Below are 18,295 nucleotides of genomic sequence, written 5' to 3'. Positions count from 1 at the left end.
TATTGCTTCTATAATGTCACAGACACAAGCTGAAAGCAGAAGCTGCTGCTGGGGGGAAACTTTCAGCACTGTCCGTGACCCTGTTAATCATTTCCGTGCGTGCGCGTGCGCGTGACATTCATTTGAAAGGCGCCGACATTGTGCGCTCTGGCACTAACCGGTCCCTGCAGCTCCATGAGCAAACATTGCGTCATCGGCGCGTGCCACGGACGAGACAGTTCCTGCGTGTCAGATGAGGGGGACTGTCACGGCAAACACAAGGTGAGTGTAATGACCCCCCCCCCCCCCCCCCCCCCCCCCCCGTTCTCTCGCTCTTCTCATCCCAGTGGTCAGTTTCGCACCTTCCGATGAACTCTTCCGTGTTCGCCCTGATATTTAAACAGCGCTGTTGCGTGTTGCTGAAAAGTCATTCCCGTTCAGGAACATCGCCCCACAGTCGGCGCGTTGGGGGGGGGAGTTAAATGAAATGAAATGAAATGAATCAACTACATGCCGACATGGAAGAAGAAGGTATGAGCAAAGGGAGTGTTTGACGATCTGCCGGCTCTGCCGGGTGGAGCTGCCACACGTTCGCGTCCGCGGGTGGCGCGCTTCGGGGTTTGATCCCTCTTTGCGCGCTGCTGGAATGTGTTGACTCTGACAAGTGATTATCGGAAGCTTGAAGCTGCAGCCTGTGTGACGGATTTATTACCTCGGTGGACGAGCTGAGCACTTTCTGTTAATGTCATTGTTTATCTCATTATTTACATATTTTAATGAATTCGGTATTTTCTATACGCTTAGCATGCCATTCAAGAATGTCCTTATTCACAAAGAATACAACATCCTGAATAGAACATGTTTTCTTCCTTGATTCTTAGGCAGAAGTTGTTTTTTCCACATACCCCTGAGGATATAAGAACTTGTTTTACTTCTTTGTTTTGCGTCAGAATTTAAGCTTCCATTTTCATTGTTGACCATCGTGAGTGCTCTATTCATGCGCCATAACAAAAAGTTTTTTTTTTTTTTTTTTTTAAAGTTCCGTTCTCATTTTCAACCGCTTATCCAGATCAGGGGCCGTGGATGCAGCAGAGACACTAAGCCCAGACACTCCTCCTCCCGGCCACTTTCTAGTTTATTATTATTATTATTATTATTATCGTTACATTTTTCATCTCATCCATTTAATACATTTTCATACATGCATTTGTATTAAAATGATTGCCATTTAGAACAGGAGCAGTCTTCAGGTTAATGTTTGAGGTGAGTATTATTACTGAGCATTAAATGGGTATTAGCAGGCTCCTTTGTGGCTGGGGCAAGGTTCACCACTTTGTGAGACACGTGTTTGTGTAAGGCAGGGGTCCCCAAACTATGGCCCACGGGCCGGATCCGGCCCATTTCCACATTTGGCCTGGCCCCCTGAACAATACCAGAGACCCAAAATAAAATGTACTTATTTTCCTTTCAATACAACATGAGTAGCCTCCCTTTTATTTTTAATGATGGTCACATACGGCCAGAAAGTTAATGTTCCAATGTTCTGTAATATCAACTTATTACATAGTAATTACTTTGTAATAACAGGGCAGGTTTCCTCACCTCCACGGTGGCTCCGCATTCGGCCCCTAAATGTTTAGGCACCCCTGCCATCATCACACTTTTCCTGTACAAACTGACCCCGGCCCTCCATCAGAGAAGGGAAAAGTGATGTGGCCCTCACAGGAAAATGTTTGGGGACCCCTGGTGTAAGGGGTATTACCAGGAGCAACAGAATCCCACCTGATGGCGTATTCTATTCTACTTCATATTTGGATTTGAATAATATATTTTACTTGAAAATACTGTAGTATTTATGACACTATATTTGTTTTGCCACTTTTAATCAGCATTAGCTTAAGATAGATGTTTTTCCTCTATTATATTTTCTTAAAATATTTTTTATTAATGTTTTATCATATTCGAATGAGCCTTTCATGCATGCAGGAATAGTTCATCTTCCATGGAGCCCAACAGAGAGACATTTGTCCCCATTCTATGGTTGTTTTATATAATTTGTCTTCTTTGTCGCAATTCTGTAATAAGAAATATTCGGTAACTAATATGTCTTGCCTGCTAAAGTAACTGGACAAGTGTGTGCCTTACAGTACGCAGACAAATGACGGAGTTTTGGAACGAGCGCTCCATGGATGCTACTGTGGAGAACATGATGCTGGATTCTCAAGCCTCCCTGCTGACTCAGCAGGAGATGACTGAGATCCTCTCCTTGTTGCCCTGCCTTGGTGAATGCACGGTGCTGGAACTGGGAGCTGGCATTGGGTGAGCGCCGTCCCGCGTTCGGTTTCATTAGGGCTTTATTTTGTTTCTGTGTTTATGTATGAGTCTAAGAAATTCCACATTTCCATGCAAAAATGTATTTGCCGGTGACGTCGTCGTATATGAAATAGAAAAGTGAAACCTCGCTGTTAATTTTACCTCAAAGAACATTTTCACTCATCATATTTTCTCCCCCTGTAATAAAATCTATTTTATATTCAATTTAAACAAGAAGCAACATTATGCAGTTAGACATGACATGTTTAAGACCTCTTAAACTATAAAAACAGAAAGAACTGGGACAGACAACAATTGTGTCCCCCATAACGCAGCTTCACTCTGGGAAACAAAAGTCCACCAGCCATTGAAATGTTTGATTATTATCGTGTAGTCAAGCCATGAGAAGATATTTGAGTGTATTGGCTAATGTTAGAATATACAAAAATATCCTCCTCAGAATAAGTAGTCAAATCAAATGTGTCTGTCGGGTAATGTTTCTGATGCCGATGCGGTTTCTGTAATGTTAAATAAAGTTTTATTTCCTGAGCGGAGTCTATTGAAGCGAGCTAAATTCGCGCCGCCGTGTTTGTGTCCAGTCGCTACACCAGCCAGCTGCTGACCCGAGCAAAGCATGTGACCGCTGTGGATTTCATGGAAAGCTTCTTGGAGAAGAACAGAGAGAGCAATGGTCACCATAGCAACGCAACATTCATCCGAGCTGATGTCACAAAGCTGGATTTCCCCCAAAAAAGGTGTGTGTGTGTTAAGATATCTGGAGTTTGTGTTCACTTTATATCTTGAATTGGTTCGTCATCTCAACAGAGAAGAGGTCAACCAGCATTTTCAGATGGTTGATAAAGACGTCACGGTCCACAGGATCAAATGTTGAGATGAGGTCAATTAATATTGGATCAATTTAATGTCCTCTTCAGCTTTGACCTCATCTTTTCCAACTGGCTGATGATGTACCTGAGCGACGAGGAGCTTAACTCCTTCCTGGAGAAGATGCTGGCCTGGCTGAGGCCTGGCGGCTTTGCTTTCTTCAGAGAGTCCTGCGATCACAGGTCAGGTACTGTGTCGAAGCACGACTGTCCACGCCTGCCGTCCATCAGAGGAATAATGCAAAACAAAATGATGCGAGCCGAAACGGGAAACTGATTAAAATAATGAATTCCAGCTAACGTCAAGCATGTATCTTGTGTAAAGCATTTAGAAGAATTCTCTTCACGTTATTGGAAGTTACTTGGGACTTTCTACCAAGGTGACAGCAAGATGGGCTTCAACCCCACCTACTACCGCACTGATGCACAGTACAGCTACCTGGTGTCATCAGTTGAAGTGGAGGGGACAGAGTGTGGCCAAAAGTGTGGCTTTGAAATCGTGGTGAAGAAGAATATCCAGGCCTATGTCGAGGTAACGTGAGTTCAGTCCACTGAAATGTCAACTTTGGTGATTTGCGTGAATAGAAGAGGAGGAATGGAGCAACGTTGGCACGACCAGCCTTCCTGCCTGTGTCACCGTATCGTCTCTCCTGCTTATCGGCCTTCTTTTCCAGATAAAAAACAATCCCAACCAGATCTGCTGGCTGCTGGAAAAGGTTCCCCGATCGTTGGTGACCCAGACGGGATTCAGCACCTTTCAGCAGTTCCTGGACCACCAGCAGTACAGCAGCCGTGGCATCCGACGCTACGAGAAGATGTTCGGGGCTGGCTACGTCAGTACAGGCGGGCCAAGTACCACCAAGGTAGAAATTTAGCAGAGTGGTGTGGAAGCTCATTAAAATAATTGTTGATGAGATTACAATACATTGAAATACAAGTACAGTTTATTTGATCCACCACTTTGGTCCTGTTGGTTGAAGATCAAGATGCAACTCTATTTCATCCTAAAGTGCTCATGTTTCATTGTTGTTTTGAAATGGGAGTCCTTCTTTGTGAAGAATGACCCCCTTTTTTTTGTGGTGCTAACAGGAGTTCGTGGACTTACTGAACTTGAAGCCAGGACAGAAGGTTTTAGACGTTGGCTGTGGCATTGGCGGAGGAGACTTCTACATGGCAAAGGTAAAAGTTAAGAGACTGTGGTTTTGGTGGTAATTAAGGGATCATTTTAAGAATTCATTTTCAGACATTTGGGGTGGACGTTCTGGGGCTTGACCTGTCGGAGAACATGGTGAACATCGCCGTTAAGAGGGCAGTTACTGAGAAGCTGCCATCAGTATGTATAAATGTTCTCACCTCCCATTACTTGAAGCACAATTGATCATTCTGTGTTTAACACATCCTTCTCTTTCTCAGGTCCAGTTTGAGGTGGCTGATGCCACGAGGAGGATGTTCCCAGAAGGTTCCTTTGATGTGATCTACAGCAGAGACACGATCCTGCACATACCAGACAAGCTGGCCCTCTTCAAGCGCTTCCACGTGAGTCTCCAGCCTCAATGTTGTTCCGGAACCTTTTTTTTGGCGCTTTTTGTACACAGTTTTGTAAGACAATGGGAATTTGTATTGATGTCTTTGTTGCTAAATACATTTTAGATCTCAATCCGACTTTTACCTAAGTCTGAGATGAATTCATCATAAATCCGAAGATCTTCACTGTAATAATGAAAGCAGTTATCTGTCAAATCTTATTGGGGACACATAATAATAATAATACATTTTATTTAAGGTTCAAGGTGTCTTTATTGGTACCCAAAGGTAAATTTGTGTGCAGAGGAGGAACACAGCAATCAAAAGTGCCTTTCTGGGAACTCAAGGACACTTGACAGAGGCAGGGGGTTTGGGTCGGGACACGGGCAGCAGAGTTTGGGAGTGAGCGTACATTTATGGAACTTTATTATTGACCTGAATGTATCTGTGTTTCCTACAGGCTTTTATGCATCGAATCTGACTTGTTTCTGCTTCTACTCATTGTCCCTCTTCCTATCAGTCATGGTTAAATCCAGGTGGCCAGTTGCTTATCAGCGACTACTGCTGTGGGGAGAAGCCTTGGACAGCAGTATTTGAGGACTACGTCAAACAGAGAGGTTACGTCCTCTACACACCCTCACAGTATGGCAAGGTGAAAAGCAGAGACTCATCGTATTTAATTGTTTGTGAGACGATTATTGATGGGGATCAATTATCAAGAACTAATCCCTCTGGTCCTCATCACCAAAACGTTCCACAATGGATTTATGGACATTTTTGTCACTAGTTTTTTATTTATTTTTATCAATTCATCTATTTTCCTTTTTCTCTCTTTACAGTCTTTACTGTCTCCTCACATTTTACCATTTGACATGATATGACGCATTATTCTGTTATAAATTATATTGCTGTTGTTTTATGGTTTTCTTTGTTATTAATGAAGCGGTTGAAATTATGATATGGAAATTACAGTTCCTTGAAGAAGCAGGTTTCTGCCGTGTTCGGGCAGAAGACCGGACAGCCCAGTTCATTCAGGTGATTGAGACAGAACTCCAGAGTGCAGAGGACAACAAGGAGGAATTCATTGAGGTTAGTGCACGAGCACACGCAAATATGGTGTCACGATTACAAGGTGAAACTTGCACAAGTGTCCTCGGCATCGCTCATGATTATAGTTTCAACCAAATGATTCCAACAGGGATCAGACTTCTTTTCTGATTCTTTGAGTGACTGCTCAGCATTTCTGCTTCTGCTCCCTGCAGGAATTATCTGAAGAGGACTATCTTGCACTTGTAAATGGATGGAGAGAAAAACTAGGACGTTCCAAAAGTGGAGACCAAAGATGGGGATTATTTTATGCAACAAAGGCTTGTCTGAAGGAGTGATTACAGGATTGGAGAGAAGATAATAAGATTAAGAAAATAATATCTATTTTCCTATTTCCTTCCTGTGTCTAAGTTTTTACAGAAAGAATCTTGTTTAAATAAAAACGGAAACTGGAAAAGCACTCTAATTGGATTTGGATTGACCCCATCCACATGGTGATCTGGATCACCATCAAAAGGTTATAAATTGCTCTTCATACACCAACCATGAAAAGTATCAGTGAATCGGTGTTGATGTGTGTGTTTAACCGATTTTCTTTAATCCTTAAATAAGGGTTTCAATGTTAAAATGTAATATTTCTTCCTGAACTCATTCTGGATCAGATCCAGATGAACCTACCTACATATTTGTGTTAAATTCCATAAACATTGGTCAATAATCAACCGCGATATTGAGGAACACATTTTTAAGCTCCATTGATGCAATGTTAACAAGAATTTCAAAGTAATTCAAAATCCAGGCTTCCTTCTGGATCATCATCATTTAGTCATCTGTTCCTGGTGAGATTCCCAACTGAAAATTTCTCCAAGATCCGTCTGTAACTTTTTGAGTTATCTTGCTTAAAGACAGACAAACTTACACAAACCAACATTGGCGAAAACATAACCTCCTCGGCGGAGCTAATTAAAAAATGCATGTCACTATACTCTTGGATTGACATGAGGAGCACCTGACAATGACTGTTGATGTCTATGACAGGATGCTTCAAGAAATGACCTTCTTGTCAAGGTCAAAAGGTCACGTCAGTAACCTAAATTATCTGTCAAGCAGTAATGCATGAGAATCAGGGTGTGAGGAAGTTGGTACTTGGTACAGTATAATATATTTGCAGCAGCAGAGTTATTTGTAGGTAACTCGTGATGTTTATTAAGCACACATAGCAGCAGAATTCTGAGCTTTGTACCTCTGATCTCAATGGAACTCTCTGCTCTCTGTATCTAAAGGCTGAATTTCCAGAGACTGTCTGTAATAATTGTTGTTTTTAAGCTTCTAATGTGTTTCTCCTTTTGAAAAACAATGCAAATTGTGGCTTAAGTCTCCTTGACTCAATTCATATAAAACATTTCATTTCTCATGATTTTTATTTTAAATTCCCAAGTGTGTCTTTATTATTGACACAGAAACGAGTTTTAGAAACATTGGATTCATAGTATCCACTCAAACATTCATCCTGTTTTTGCATCCTTGCAACAATAAACGACACTTTATATTAATCACAAATACACACTAATGCTGAAACATCAGCCTAATGAGAATGTGATTCTGGGCGTGGTTATTGCGCTAGACGAGACCTACAGATATTTAGAACATAATGCGTGCATAAATATTACTTAGCTTTTTTTTTTTTTTTTGGAAGACGTTACTTTACATATAAACTACAATGAAATAAAACGCTAGAACCATTTTACCTCCTTTGTGCGCTGGATACCTCGTGTGCTTTTTTTAAATTTTTTATCTTACAAAGCCTTCTGTTGACAATACGGCAGGATGACGTCACTCCTTTTACCTGCGTCGTTTGCGTGGCTGCGCGCAGAGAGGACTGCACAGGCTGGAGAGGACTTCGTCGCTCAACATGGCGAGATTAAGCGCGCATGGAATCCGTCTGAGCTCGGTACGCACTTTTATCCGTGTGTTTTGACATAGAGCGCATTAAACAGCCTGGCCTTTGTCGCAGGGACAAATTAATAAGATTTGAAAACTGACAGCTGTTTGTTTATTATTATTATTATTGTTCTTTTCCAGATGAGTCCGTCCTTCCTGAACAGCAACTCCACAAGTCACACCTGGCCCTTCAGCGCGGTGGCGGAATTAGTCGGTAAGTAACGCACGAAGAATCAGAAAGAAAGTTCGACTGGTTCTTTGCACCTGCTACTGCCGTGCGCGTTACCTGTCCGACGGGAAAAGGGCGCGCTCATAACACTGCCTAAACAGTGTGTGTGGGTGTGCGTGCGTGTGTGTGTATAATATCAGTCCGGCTCTTTTGAGAAAGCCGTTTGAGAATCCACTGGACTTGGTTGAAGATGCGTCCCCTCTCATCCAAAGAGGCTTCTGATGTGTCCAATGGGGCCGTGCACGCTTTGGACCTACCTGTGAATCACGTGAAGCCGACATGACGCAACGCGTCTGCTTCTGTGCAGCCGTTGATCCACACCTTGTTGCCGCAGACGTGTCGTCCATCTGTTGGCCGACAGGTTACACCACACGCAAGTTCGCGCACGGGCGCAGTGGGAGTGTCGCAGTGTTTGTTGAGCCAGTTTTGCAGATTGTTGACTGGGTGTAAATAACATTGTTCTGCGTTTCTGGTGGCATTGTCTTCTTGTGACCTTCAACGAGAAGGTCACAATAAGTGACCTGGGTTCAACTCGATCTCTGAATAGACTCGATAAAAGAGCCATCATATCAAATAGAGGGAGATGAGTGGCGGGTGTCAAATTTGTTGTTGTTGTTGTTGTTGTTGTTGTTAAGCCCAGCTAAGTAAAATATGTCCCGAGAATACAGAACAAAAAATTCGTTAAATTATTATTTCTTAGACATGTCCAAACGGCAGTCGACTTGGGTTTGGAGCCGGAGAGTCACCGGTTCAAGTCCCGGCCCAGACCAAAATACCGATTGCAGCCGGTGACTGGAGAGGGGCCAGTCTACCTCCAGGTCACTGCCAATGTACCCTTGAGCAAGGGTCTTCTTGCATGCTGTTGGTTATTCGTAGGTAAAAGAGGAAACAAAAATGCTGTTTGGCTTTGCCACTCAATGATGCATGATTTTAATGTCAGTAGATGCTCAAGGAAAAGGACCAAATATAATTGTTCTTGTTGCAAGAACTTAAATGCACTGCTCTGACAAAGTCCTCCAAAAATAAGACATGCATTTTCCTTTATAATCATCCTTGTAAATTTTACATAAGAAACGCACTACATGTTTTTCAATAGGGCAGGCTTTAATGGCTAGAGGCTAGAAAAAAAACAGCAAATCAGTTCATGAGGAAATCCCTCCACCCTGCGAGCATTTCTCTTTGTTCAACCAGGGTTGTTGTTTTTTTTTTGTCCGTTTTTGTGCTTTAGACAATGCAACAGATCCTGGTGTGACCGCTAAGAAGATCTGGATTGATGTTGTTACTGAAAATGATCAGCTCTGTTTAACTTTCACCGATAATGGCAGCGGCATGACCCCCAACAAACTGCACAAGATGCTCAGGTGAGAAAAGCTGACAAGTAAATGGCAAAAATATGTGTTATTTTTAATATTAATATTTATGATCCACACATGATCCATCGGAAAATGTTAATAGTTATGACATGTGATCGCCTATGTGACTATGGATCATCCAAATGACTATCAGAAGTGACAAGTTATGTTTTTATTAAACGGTTCTCAGCTTATCCCTTTCAACCCTGTGTTTAGCTTCGGTTTCACAGAGAAGGGTTCAAGCAAGTGCTCTCAACAGGCCATCGGCATATACGGGAACGGTTTCAAGTCTGGATCCATGCGTCTGGGCCGCGACACACTTGTCTTCACGAAGAACGGCGGCTGCCAGAGTGTAGGAATGCTGTCTCAGACGTACCTGGAAAACATCAAAGCTCAAGCTGTCATTGTTCCTATTGTTCCCTTCAGTCAGCACACCAATATCCTTTTGTGTGTGTGTGTGTGTGTGTGTGTGTGGGTGTGGGTGTGGGTGTGGGTGTGATTGAATTCAAACAAATAAGTAGACTTAAGTTGAAAGTGTGAACAGTAAACTGTTCCCTCTGATTGCTTTCTGTCACTGGGTGAGCTCCAGCATGTTCAGGCCTTAACCCAGTGTGACAGTCTCTGGTGCTAACTGATGACTCGGAGGCCAGCCTGGCTGCTATCCTCCAGAACTCCATCATCACCTCCGTTGAGCAGCTCCAGAGTCACTTTGACTCAATTACTTCCAAAAAAGGCACAAAGATATTAATCTGGAACATCCGCAGGTTTAAATGATGCATTTGCTCCTTCTTAAGTCTGTGCTTTGATGTAGATATGTCATGGTGGTTTCACCTGTTCTGTTTATTGTGCACCGTAACAATAGCTGCTTTAATTTGAGATTAGGTTTGATGTACAGTTTTGCGAGACGGATGAAAAGACACACTCAAACATAGTGAGAAATTAGAATAAACAATTGGTTTGCTGAAGTATTATTTGAGATAAATCTTTGGAAAGCATCGTAAATTCTAAAAAACAAAACTCAAAAAAACAATATTGTAACATCAAATGAAGACCAAGAAGAAATTTACAAGAAGATTATATTCTGAGATTTGAAGTCCATTTTCCATATGTTGAAACAAAATGTGTGTTTTAAAATGTTCTGAGTAAGGAAAGGATGTCCACTATGATCAATGCAGCTAAAAAAAGAAGCAGTAGATGACACATTCATTTTTTTATTTTTATGTAAGCTAGTCAGAGTAGTGATGTCATTACCTTCTTTTAACAGCAGCTCCGTCTGACGTTATCTTGAAGGGCCAAAGACGGTGAACCAGAAATTGACTTTGCGACTGATGTGACTGACTTCCATTTGCCACCGATTCAGATGGAGGAGATGAGGAAGCGTCTGAAAATCAGTGGACTCCTCAAAGTTGGGCAGAGCATCCCAGAAGTTCATTACAGTCTCAGGGTGAGTGAAGAAAAAGTGCAAGCGGTGTGACTCGTCATGAAACTACATCACGCAGAGAGGTTGTCAATGTTTGTCCAGCTTTGCTGATATTCCTGATAGTTGGAGAGGATTATTTCATCAGTTATTTTTTGTTTCTTTGTCTTTAAGCTGTCTTGAAAAGTTCATTTGCGCACATCATAGTAGCAATTTCTCCTTCCTCTGAGCAAATTGAAAATGCTTTTGGACATGCTCAGTTGTTTTCTTCCAATGCTCTGCTGTTTTATAGCATTATCATTCGCTTATGTCATGTCAGTCGAAATGGACTATACTTACGGATGTAGAATAGTCGTTCCCAATAAAATTAATAGTCTTCATTTTATTGCTTGAGTCACTGCATACAAAATTGTTGAACTAGTTACCAAATTCAAGCAAATTTGATACCTTTCTTTATGCACCAATGGCCCTGCTAGCAGCCATGCAGCATGTGGTGACATCACAGCAGAGTCGTGCAGAGGGTGGATTCCCCACTCCAGGAGATTCTTTCTTTCGCTGCATTGCAAGGGAAGATATCCGTTGTGAAAATATGTGGCTAGACAGGAGCGTCTGGATGTGCCAGAATGATTCAGTTAGAAATATTCACTGCTCTATTGTGCACAGCTCTACCAAAAGGGCGTTTCTTATGTTTGTTCTAAATAAGGGACTGTAGTGTATTTTTTCTTTTGCACAATGCTGTAGAATCGCAAAGAGCATATACAGTAAAAATATTAAATTTACGCATTCAGTATCTTGTACTCACTTACTGCTCTAACTACAGCAATGTGTAACTTTACTGTCATTTTCAAATGGCCGTACGAGTAGTGTGTAGTGCTGTCTGGAGCATTTTCAGGTCGTGGCTCTGAGTTCTGGCCTCTTTTTTTGCATTGGAAAACCCTGAGAGAATAAAGTGTCCTAATGAAAACATGACAAAGTCACGAGTCTCTCGTTCATAATCGATGGTGTAAAGACTTCTCATTTTGATGACACTGGCAGCTTCATTGACATGAAGACTTGCTTTTGAGGCATGGACTGTCCATTTTGAGCAGGTGACGTGCTTTTGTATGTTATCCGCACAGGTTTTGCAGCTTGCACTAATTGTTTTGAGAAATGCACTAACTGCTGTGCAAATGTTAATAGTGAGGTGAGAAAAGCGCCAAAGCGACAGAGAAAAACTGTAAGTGCTGTGCATTTTTAATTCTCCCTCTGTTTCCCTCTCCGTTTCAGGCCTACCTGAGTATCTTATACCTGAAACCGAGGACACAAATAGTTTTGAGGGGCAAAAAGGTTATGGCCAAACTGGTGTCCACGAGGCTGAAATACATTGAGCATGACATCTACAAACCTCATTTCAGTGTATCCTTCTATAAAGTGTTGATGGCAATATAACATAATATAACATACATTTGCTGGTATCTGACATAGAATAATTTTTTTCTGTCATTAATGTGACGTTGCCCAGCTCTTATAACCCTAACTGATATCAAACAGAAAGATAACGTGAAGATAACCTTTGGCCTGAGTCCAGACAGCGCAGCCCACTACGGCATAATGATGTACCACAATAACCGGCTCATTAAATCCTATGAGAAAGTGGGCTGCCAGCTGAAGGTAGAGGGAAAAAGGATCTTACTGTGTGCTTGTGTCTGAGCTTGACAAGCAAAATGTTCTCATCCAAATGCAGTGTTCATGGATTCTTGTTTGAAACTCTCTTCCCAATATCCTACAGGCTTCCAGTCAAAAAGTAGGAATCGGGGTCATTGGAATCATTGAGTGTAACTTTCTCAAACCTGCTCACAACAAGCAAGACTTTGAATACACTAAAGAATACAGGTATAACATGCTGTCAGGCACATTCAAGCTAATATGATCTATGGATATATACCGTTTACTGTGCAATATCTTTAAAATACACCGCATACGAAATGTAATCACAGGATGCTCTAACTTGTATTCGGCTTTTCTTCTTCTTCTTCCAAGACTCACTCTTAGTGCTCTGGGCCAAAAACTCAATGACTACTGGAAAGAAGTGATAATGAACAATGAGCCCAAGAAAAAACTTCCGGCTTTAAGTGAAGATGAGCATGACAAAGATGAGTGAGTGTCAACTTTAGTGATAAATACTCCTCTAACCTACACGTCTCTAGAAATGTGCATCCAGATGAGATGAAATGAGCTTTAAATCAAAAGTCTTTTATGACAAATGAAAGTGTGATGCCATATTAAGGCGTAGTGGATTACCCCTAATCCACCAGTCTGTGTATGTAGCAGGTTTCATGGAGGGGGGGGGGGGGGGGGGGGGTGGTCAATCCGTATCCTAAAACATAGAGTTCAGTTGAATTTCTCGCAGGCATTGCAGCGTCTCTGCAGTCTGCATGCCGTAACTGGTTTTTTAACGTTTTCTTCGGGGTTTCATGTTGTGATTATCAAGACACACATTTTTCTATACGTCTTCCCAAAGTTTAAAACCAGAGAATTGAGACAATAGCAAACAAGAGTCAACATAATGGTCAAGGGGAAAAAATGAGAGATTACTTTATCTGCTGTACTAAATTGGAAAATTTACATGGAATAGAAAATGTTGTGTTTCGACAGACATTTTCATGTACAACTGTAGACGTTTAATTAGGAAATAGCCCTAATAGCTTTGGTTTACTGGTAGCTTTCACACCTGCATATCTGTATTTATAGGTTTCCCATGTGGCTACAGTGTGAGGAGTGCCTTAAGTGGCGATGTGTTCCCACAACCTATTACAACACAGATCCTGAAAACTGGACATGCAGCCAGAATCCCAATCCACGTTACAGGTGGGTGCATGATTTTCTTTATTGCTCAGTTTATTGATTCATATTCTTGAAGACGATCTTATCCCAGCTGACTATGGGCGAGAGGCAGTGTTACACCCTGGACAAGTCGCCAGTTCATCGCAGGGCCTTTTGCTTATAGCTCTGCCGAGTGGTTTGACTCGCAAATTTAAAAATTTGCAAAATTGCAAAATTTCCATGGATTAAAATGGGTCATATCAGTCTAAATCGGAATTCTAACCTTTTATATATGAATGAATGAATCTGATTGGTTGTTGCACTCGATGCTTAGTCAGTTAGTCAGTTAATTAAGTCACCTGGATTTTAGTTTTAGTTTTCAAGCTGTCAGCACAATACAAAAGGTGATTCTTGTCAGGAAATAGTAATAATCTGTTGTAATGGTTAAGATAATCTGGACTCACATGGAAGACCCTGGTCAAATCTTGTTGTCATGGGGTGTTTGTATGGTGTATTTAATACAGCCATTGATATTTGCAACTTTTATGTTCAGGATTACTGTTTGAGTAAAATATGAATTCATTATATTTCATATTTTCTCTGGACCTTGTCCAGTGAGCCTACGTTCAGCTGTAGATCTAAACCAGATCCATTTGTCTCTCAGAAGCTGCTCTGCACCAGAGGAAGCACAAGACAGTATGGAGCTGTCAACACCCACTTACCAGAAAAACCTCAAGAGGCGGTAATTCACATTTCTCTTCAACTGGATGTCCCCATGACTGTTCATAACTCTGCTAAAACACTTCAAGCGTAGATTATGTACATCCACAGTGAAGGCCCAAAATGACAAATCAGTGAGCTCTTCAAAAATGGTGACATGAACTGTATTTGTCCATCAGTTGGAGCTGAATATCAATTTTTTTTTAAATGAATATATGATGTTAATAACTAGTTAGTAAATCAAGAAGAAAAAAAAAACGTCCTTAAGGTTGGTTGAAGTCATTTCCTCTCTCATCCAAGAGGCGTCGTCACGACTAACTGACTGCTGGAGCGTCCAGATAGCTGAATGTCACATTTATGAAAGGTTGAGCGTGTCATTAAGGTTAGGTGCACATGTACCTCTTCACTGTGTCTGTTCTACTCCAGAGATCTGCCCAAAGCAAGAGAACAAGGAAAAGATGTGAAGGTTTGTAGAACATAAAAAAACAAAAATCATTTGCTTTATCATTTCTGGATATATAGTGAACACTTCATGTGTGCTTTACTGCTTGTTCTGCTGGTGTCTTGTCTTCAGTATCAAGAAGCTCGACATCAGATCCCCTCACAAAGTTCATCGGCGCCCACCAGCATGTCCACGTGCACGCCTGGTCACCGGAGACCGGGGGAAGAATGCCGCACAGAGGCTGACACGCTAGAACGAGATCAGGAAAACACACGCATGAATGATGATGATGATGATGATGATGCACAAACACAAGCGAAGCCACTTGTAAGCACAATAGTCAACAATGACAGGATAGAAGAACAGGCGTTTATTAAAAATAAACAGAAAGATGACCTGGAAACTACAAGCACAGCGACAATGGAAGGAGAGGACGCAGACGCATCAAGGTGGAATGTGTTGCATGCACATTTGTACAGTGAATTCTTAATGATGTTCAGTTCCTGGTGAACCTCGAGATGGTTGTTTTGTTATTGTGTGGGAATGCAGAGGTAGAACGATCTTATAGCTGCACCAACATGGTGCACGCGCTCGATCGGTGCTGCCATTTGGGATTTGTTTAGCGAATGAAATCTTTATCGTGCATTTCTAACACCACTTTAATAACAATCTAATCATGTCTGCATGCCAAGTGTCAGGAACGTCCAAGTTTGCTTTCCAAAACGGCTTTGATGAAGCTTAATACTTTTTCATTATTGCAGCTTGAAAAGGAAATTGGTGTCATCCGCGAATTGTGTGGAAAAAAAGCCACGTCTTCAGGAGGAAGAAGAGGAGGAATCAGGAAAAATGGCAGATGAGCTAAAACCGGACAGTAGAACAAATAAGACCCAGATGCTTCCATCGGGCAAGTCTGATCTGGATGCAAGCAGCCAAGCGGAGAATCTGAGTGACACTATCCAGCATGTCACCCTGAAACTCACCAGGATCCACTCGCTCCCCTCCGGCCAGACGATGGCAGTGTCTCCGCTGAGGCCGTGTGACCTGGAGGAACATGGCGAAAAGGTTAACGTGCGGAAGCTGGCTAAGTTGGAGAAAAAGGCCCAGAGGCTACGACAGCTTCTCGGTCTGGAAATCACTAAGACAACTGAAAGCACCATGACAACCGCCCACTGCAGCAGAGACGTTGGCTGCCAGGCGGGCGTGGCTGAGGTCAGCAGAGGGATGACTGCGTTGGGCTCATTATTATAAAATCAAACCAAACGCAAAGAGAAATGAAAGTAAATTTGGTTTATTCTCCCGTGCAGTTTAGTCACAGTTTGTGTGTTTCATTTCGTGGATGCATTGTAATATGTCCATTTTTATTCAAATTGTTACAGCCCTTGAAGGAATTGCATCTTCAGGGACATTATGTGTTTAAAAATGTAAAAGGAGTTTAATTACAAAAAAAAAGAGAAGTACAGTTTAATACTCCGTTATCGCCATTAGAAGTTGTGCATGGGTCCTGACAGTATGGTCACATAGAACAGTGCATGAGTTTAACAAGGCACTCCCATGACTCCTGAACCAAACCCAATCCTATACTCTCCTTTGTCAGAGTCAGAGCTCGACTTCTTCCTGCAGTCTGGCCCAGCCGGATCCACACCTCCTGGAGAAAATGCCAATGAAGAAAATAGAAGCGACCAGCAAGATGGTAGCCAGCAACAGCGAGGCCTGTGAAGACAGCAGGTGTGTATTCCGTGCAGACGGGACACCGAACGAACCTGTCGCTCTAAACGTGCAGTGTAAAAATCTTGGATGCTTCTATTTTTAACGGAAACTGTTCTGTGAATATCAGCTCCTATCTTTGCCGGTGCTCGGATGCTTTTCCCTTCACATCTGACCGGTTGCCGTTCTCCCTATCAGATCGTCTCAGGAATGTCTGCGCGACATTCGCTCCAACATGGTAGTGCTTCTCACATCGCTTCTGCCGCAGCTGGACCTACGTGACATCAGTCTGGATACTACGGACATAGACAACATCCTGCAGCAGATCATAGAGGTCAATGCACTGAAGTTATGATTGTTTACTGTCTCACATTGATGCTGGACAAGACAGATGTGCTTTTCTTGTATTTGAAAAGTTTGGATGAATTAGCGTCAAACCCCAGAACAAATCATGAAATCATTTTTGGTACTCGCCTAAAAAGATAATATCATTAACGGTTCCGTAAATACAGTATGTGCTTTTTGGCAAGTCCTCCAAGATGGAGAAGTTTCCCCACTTTGTGAAACGGTATTTGGTAAATAATGTTGCGAATGATTTTTCTTTTTATTGACATTTTTCTACTTGAACAACTTTGTTTGAATCGGCATTATATAGATATGGATTAGTGAGAAGGTCCTCTTTTGAATTATTGGCATTTTATTGTATTTAAGAAAATTATTTTATTTATCAATTTTTCGTGTTACCAGTTTTAAATTTACCATCTCAGTTGTCAGAACTGTTCATTAAATCCACACACACACACACATTTATATATATATATATAGCTGCTTTGTTGCAGTAATCTGTCACAAGTTTAAACTGTAAACTGTTCCATTCTAAGAAGCACATTTTCTGAGCCTTTCATTGTACAGATATGAGCCCTTTAATGAAATGAGCTTTAAAAGTGTGTGATGTATTGTTCTTGTACTGTGATGTATTCTTAAGAAGTAAAATGGTTTTGTACATACAGAATGTGTAGTAGTTGATTTGTTAAAAAAAATAATTTGTATGAGGATGAGTATCATTGCAGGGGCATAGAAAGAGAAAAACACGGCATTAATTTACCAACAACAACAACAGGACTTCTTTTCTACCCGATTGCCTGCTTTGGACCTCTAAATTTTGCCTTGCTATAGGCCTAACTGTTTATCTCCACTTCTCATTTATTTTGTTGCCTGACAAAAACTTGTCATTAGTATACTTTTCTCAATTGGACAATATTGCCTCCACGGCCGGGCCCCAGTTATGCATCCAGGAAGATGCTTTGATGGATAATATCAGTTTAGTTTAGTTTTTTTGTACCAACTGGAATTTATCAGTGATTTCAAGTAAGAAAACCCAAAGCTGGCTCCTTATGAACTGTTGTTATTGGACAGAGAGTCATTTATTTGTAAGTATAACATACAGTTGACTCACAATTATTTCATTGCACTTTTTAAAAATAATTTATTGGAGTTGCATTGGGTTTGAATAATACCACTTCAATATTGTTTCTATCGAGACATATCTATCTAAAAAATTAAATCCGACATGGGGCAACGTAATAATGCTTGTTTCTATACACAACCTTAATAAGATTTTTACATAAGAATTAAAACAAACTCTTTGTACTGCAGTATCTCTAACTGAACGCCAAGTGGCAGTGAAGCCCTGTAATGAATGACGCTCCTCTCCCTCCTCTTCCTCGAGCCACAATCGATGAGCCGCAGTTCCTCTGTGGCTCCACTTCACCTGCACATAGAGGTGGGATCTCAACGGCTGTCCGTGTCGGTGTCTTTCTTATTTTCATTGATAAAAATGCATCCAAAAGGTAAATTCGTAAAAAAAAAAAAAAAAAAGTTAATACCTGCGAGTCACCTTCAATAAATAATATAATTAATAAAATATATTTTTAATAACAA

At 41.4% G+C, this 18,295-nt stretch overlaps 2 protein-coding genes across 2 annotated transcripts; both read left to right on the top strand.

Annotated features, from left to right (window-relative positions):
• The first annotated feature begins 2,137 nt into the window (after positions 1-2,137).
• On the top strand, positions 2,138-6,099 carry pmt (phosphoethanolamine methyltransferase). Its single transcript, XM_068740525.1, has 11 exons — positions 2,138-2,298; positions 2,892-3,047; positions 3,228-3,364; positions 3,557-3,708; positions 3,851-4,039; positions 4,266-4,355; positions 4,420-4,509; positions 4,590-4,712; positions 5,221-5,352; positions 5,673-5,789; positions 5,963-6,099. Exons 1-11 carry the CDS (start codon positions 2,138-2,140, stop codon positions 6,083-6,085), a joined length of 1,470 nt encoding a protein of 489 aa, XP_068596626.1. The 3' UTR covers positions 6,086-6,099.
• A 1,560-nt stretch (positions 6,100-7,659) lies between these two features.
• On the top strand, positions 7,660-17,360 carry zgc:152774 (uncharacterized protein LOC553526 homolog). Its single transcript, XM_068740394.1, has 17 exons — positions 7,660-7,698; positions 7,830-7,902; positions 9,146-9,278; positions 9,486-9,706; positions 9,886-10,033; positions 10,560-10,713; positions 11,953-12,081; positions 12,217-12,336; positions 12,455-12,558; positions 12,706-12,822; positions 13,417-13,533; positions 14,153-14,230; positions 14,635-14,668; positions 14,783-15,099; positions 15,412-15,859; positions 16,251-16,375; positions 16,553-17,360. The coding sequence occupies exons 1-17, from the start codon at positions 7,660-7,662 to the stop codon at positions 16,707-16,709; spliced, it is 2,514 nt and encodes an 837-aa protein (XP_068596495.1). The 3' UTR covers positions 16,710-17,360.
• Positions 17,361-18,295: the final 935 nt, after the last annotated feature.

The sequence above is a fragment of the Brachionichthys hirsutus genome, chromosome 6, assembly GCF_040956055.1.
Source record: "Brachionichthys hirsutus isolate HB-005 chromosome 6, CSIRO-AGI_Bhir_v1, whole genome shotgun sequence".
Lineage (NCBI taxonomy): Eukaryota > Metazoa > Chordata > Actinopteri > Lophiiformes > Brachionichthyidae > Brachionichthys > Brachionichthys hirsutus.
Note: the sequence above shows the minus strand (reverse complement) of the source record. Positions and strands in the feature narration are given on the sequence as shown.

Excerpts from the sequence above, each read along its gene's own strand:
- pmt (XM_068740525.1), top strand. The coding sequence starts at position 2,138 with ATGACGGAGTTTTGGAACGAGCGCTCCATGGATGCTACTGTGGAGAAC. Across the intron at positions 2,299-2,891 it reads GAACTGGGAGCTGGCATTGG|TCGCTACACCAGCCAGCTGC; the intron begins GTGAGCGCCGTC and ends GTTTGTGTCCAG. Across the intron at positions 5,790-5,962 it reads ACAAGGAGGAATTCATTGAG|GAATTATCTGAAGAGGACTA; the intron begins GTTAGTGCACGA and ends TGCTCCCTGCAG.
- zgc:152774 (XM_068740394.1), top strand. The coding sequence starts at position 7,660 with ATGGCGAGATTAAGCGCGCATGGAATCCGTCTGAGCTCG. Across the intron at positions 9,279-9,485 it reads AAACTGCACAAGATGCTCAG|CTTCGGTTTCACAGAGAAGG; the intron begins GTGAGAAAAGCT and ends CCCTGTGTTTAG. Across the intron at positions 15,860-16,250 it reads GCCAGGCGGGCGTGGCTGAG|AGCTCGACTTCTTCCTGCAG; the intron begins GTCAGCAGAGGG and ends TGTCAGAGTCAG.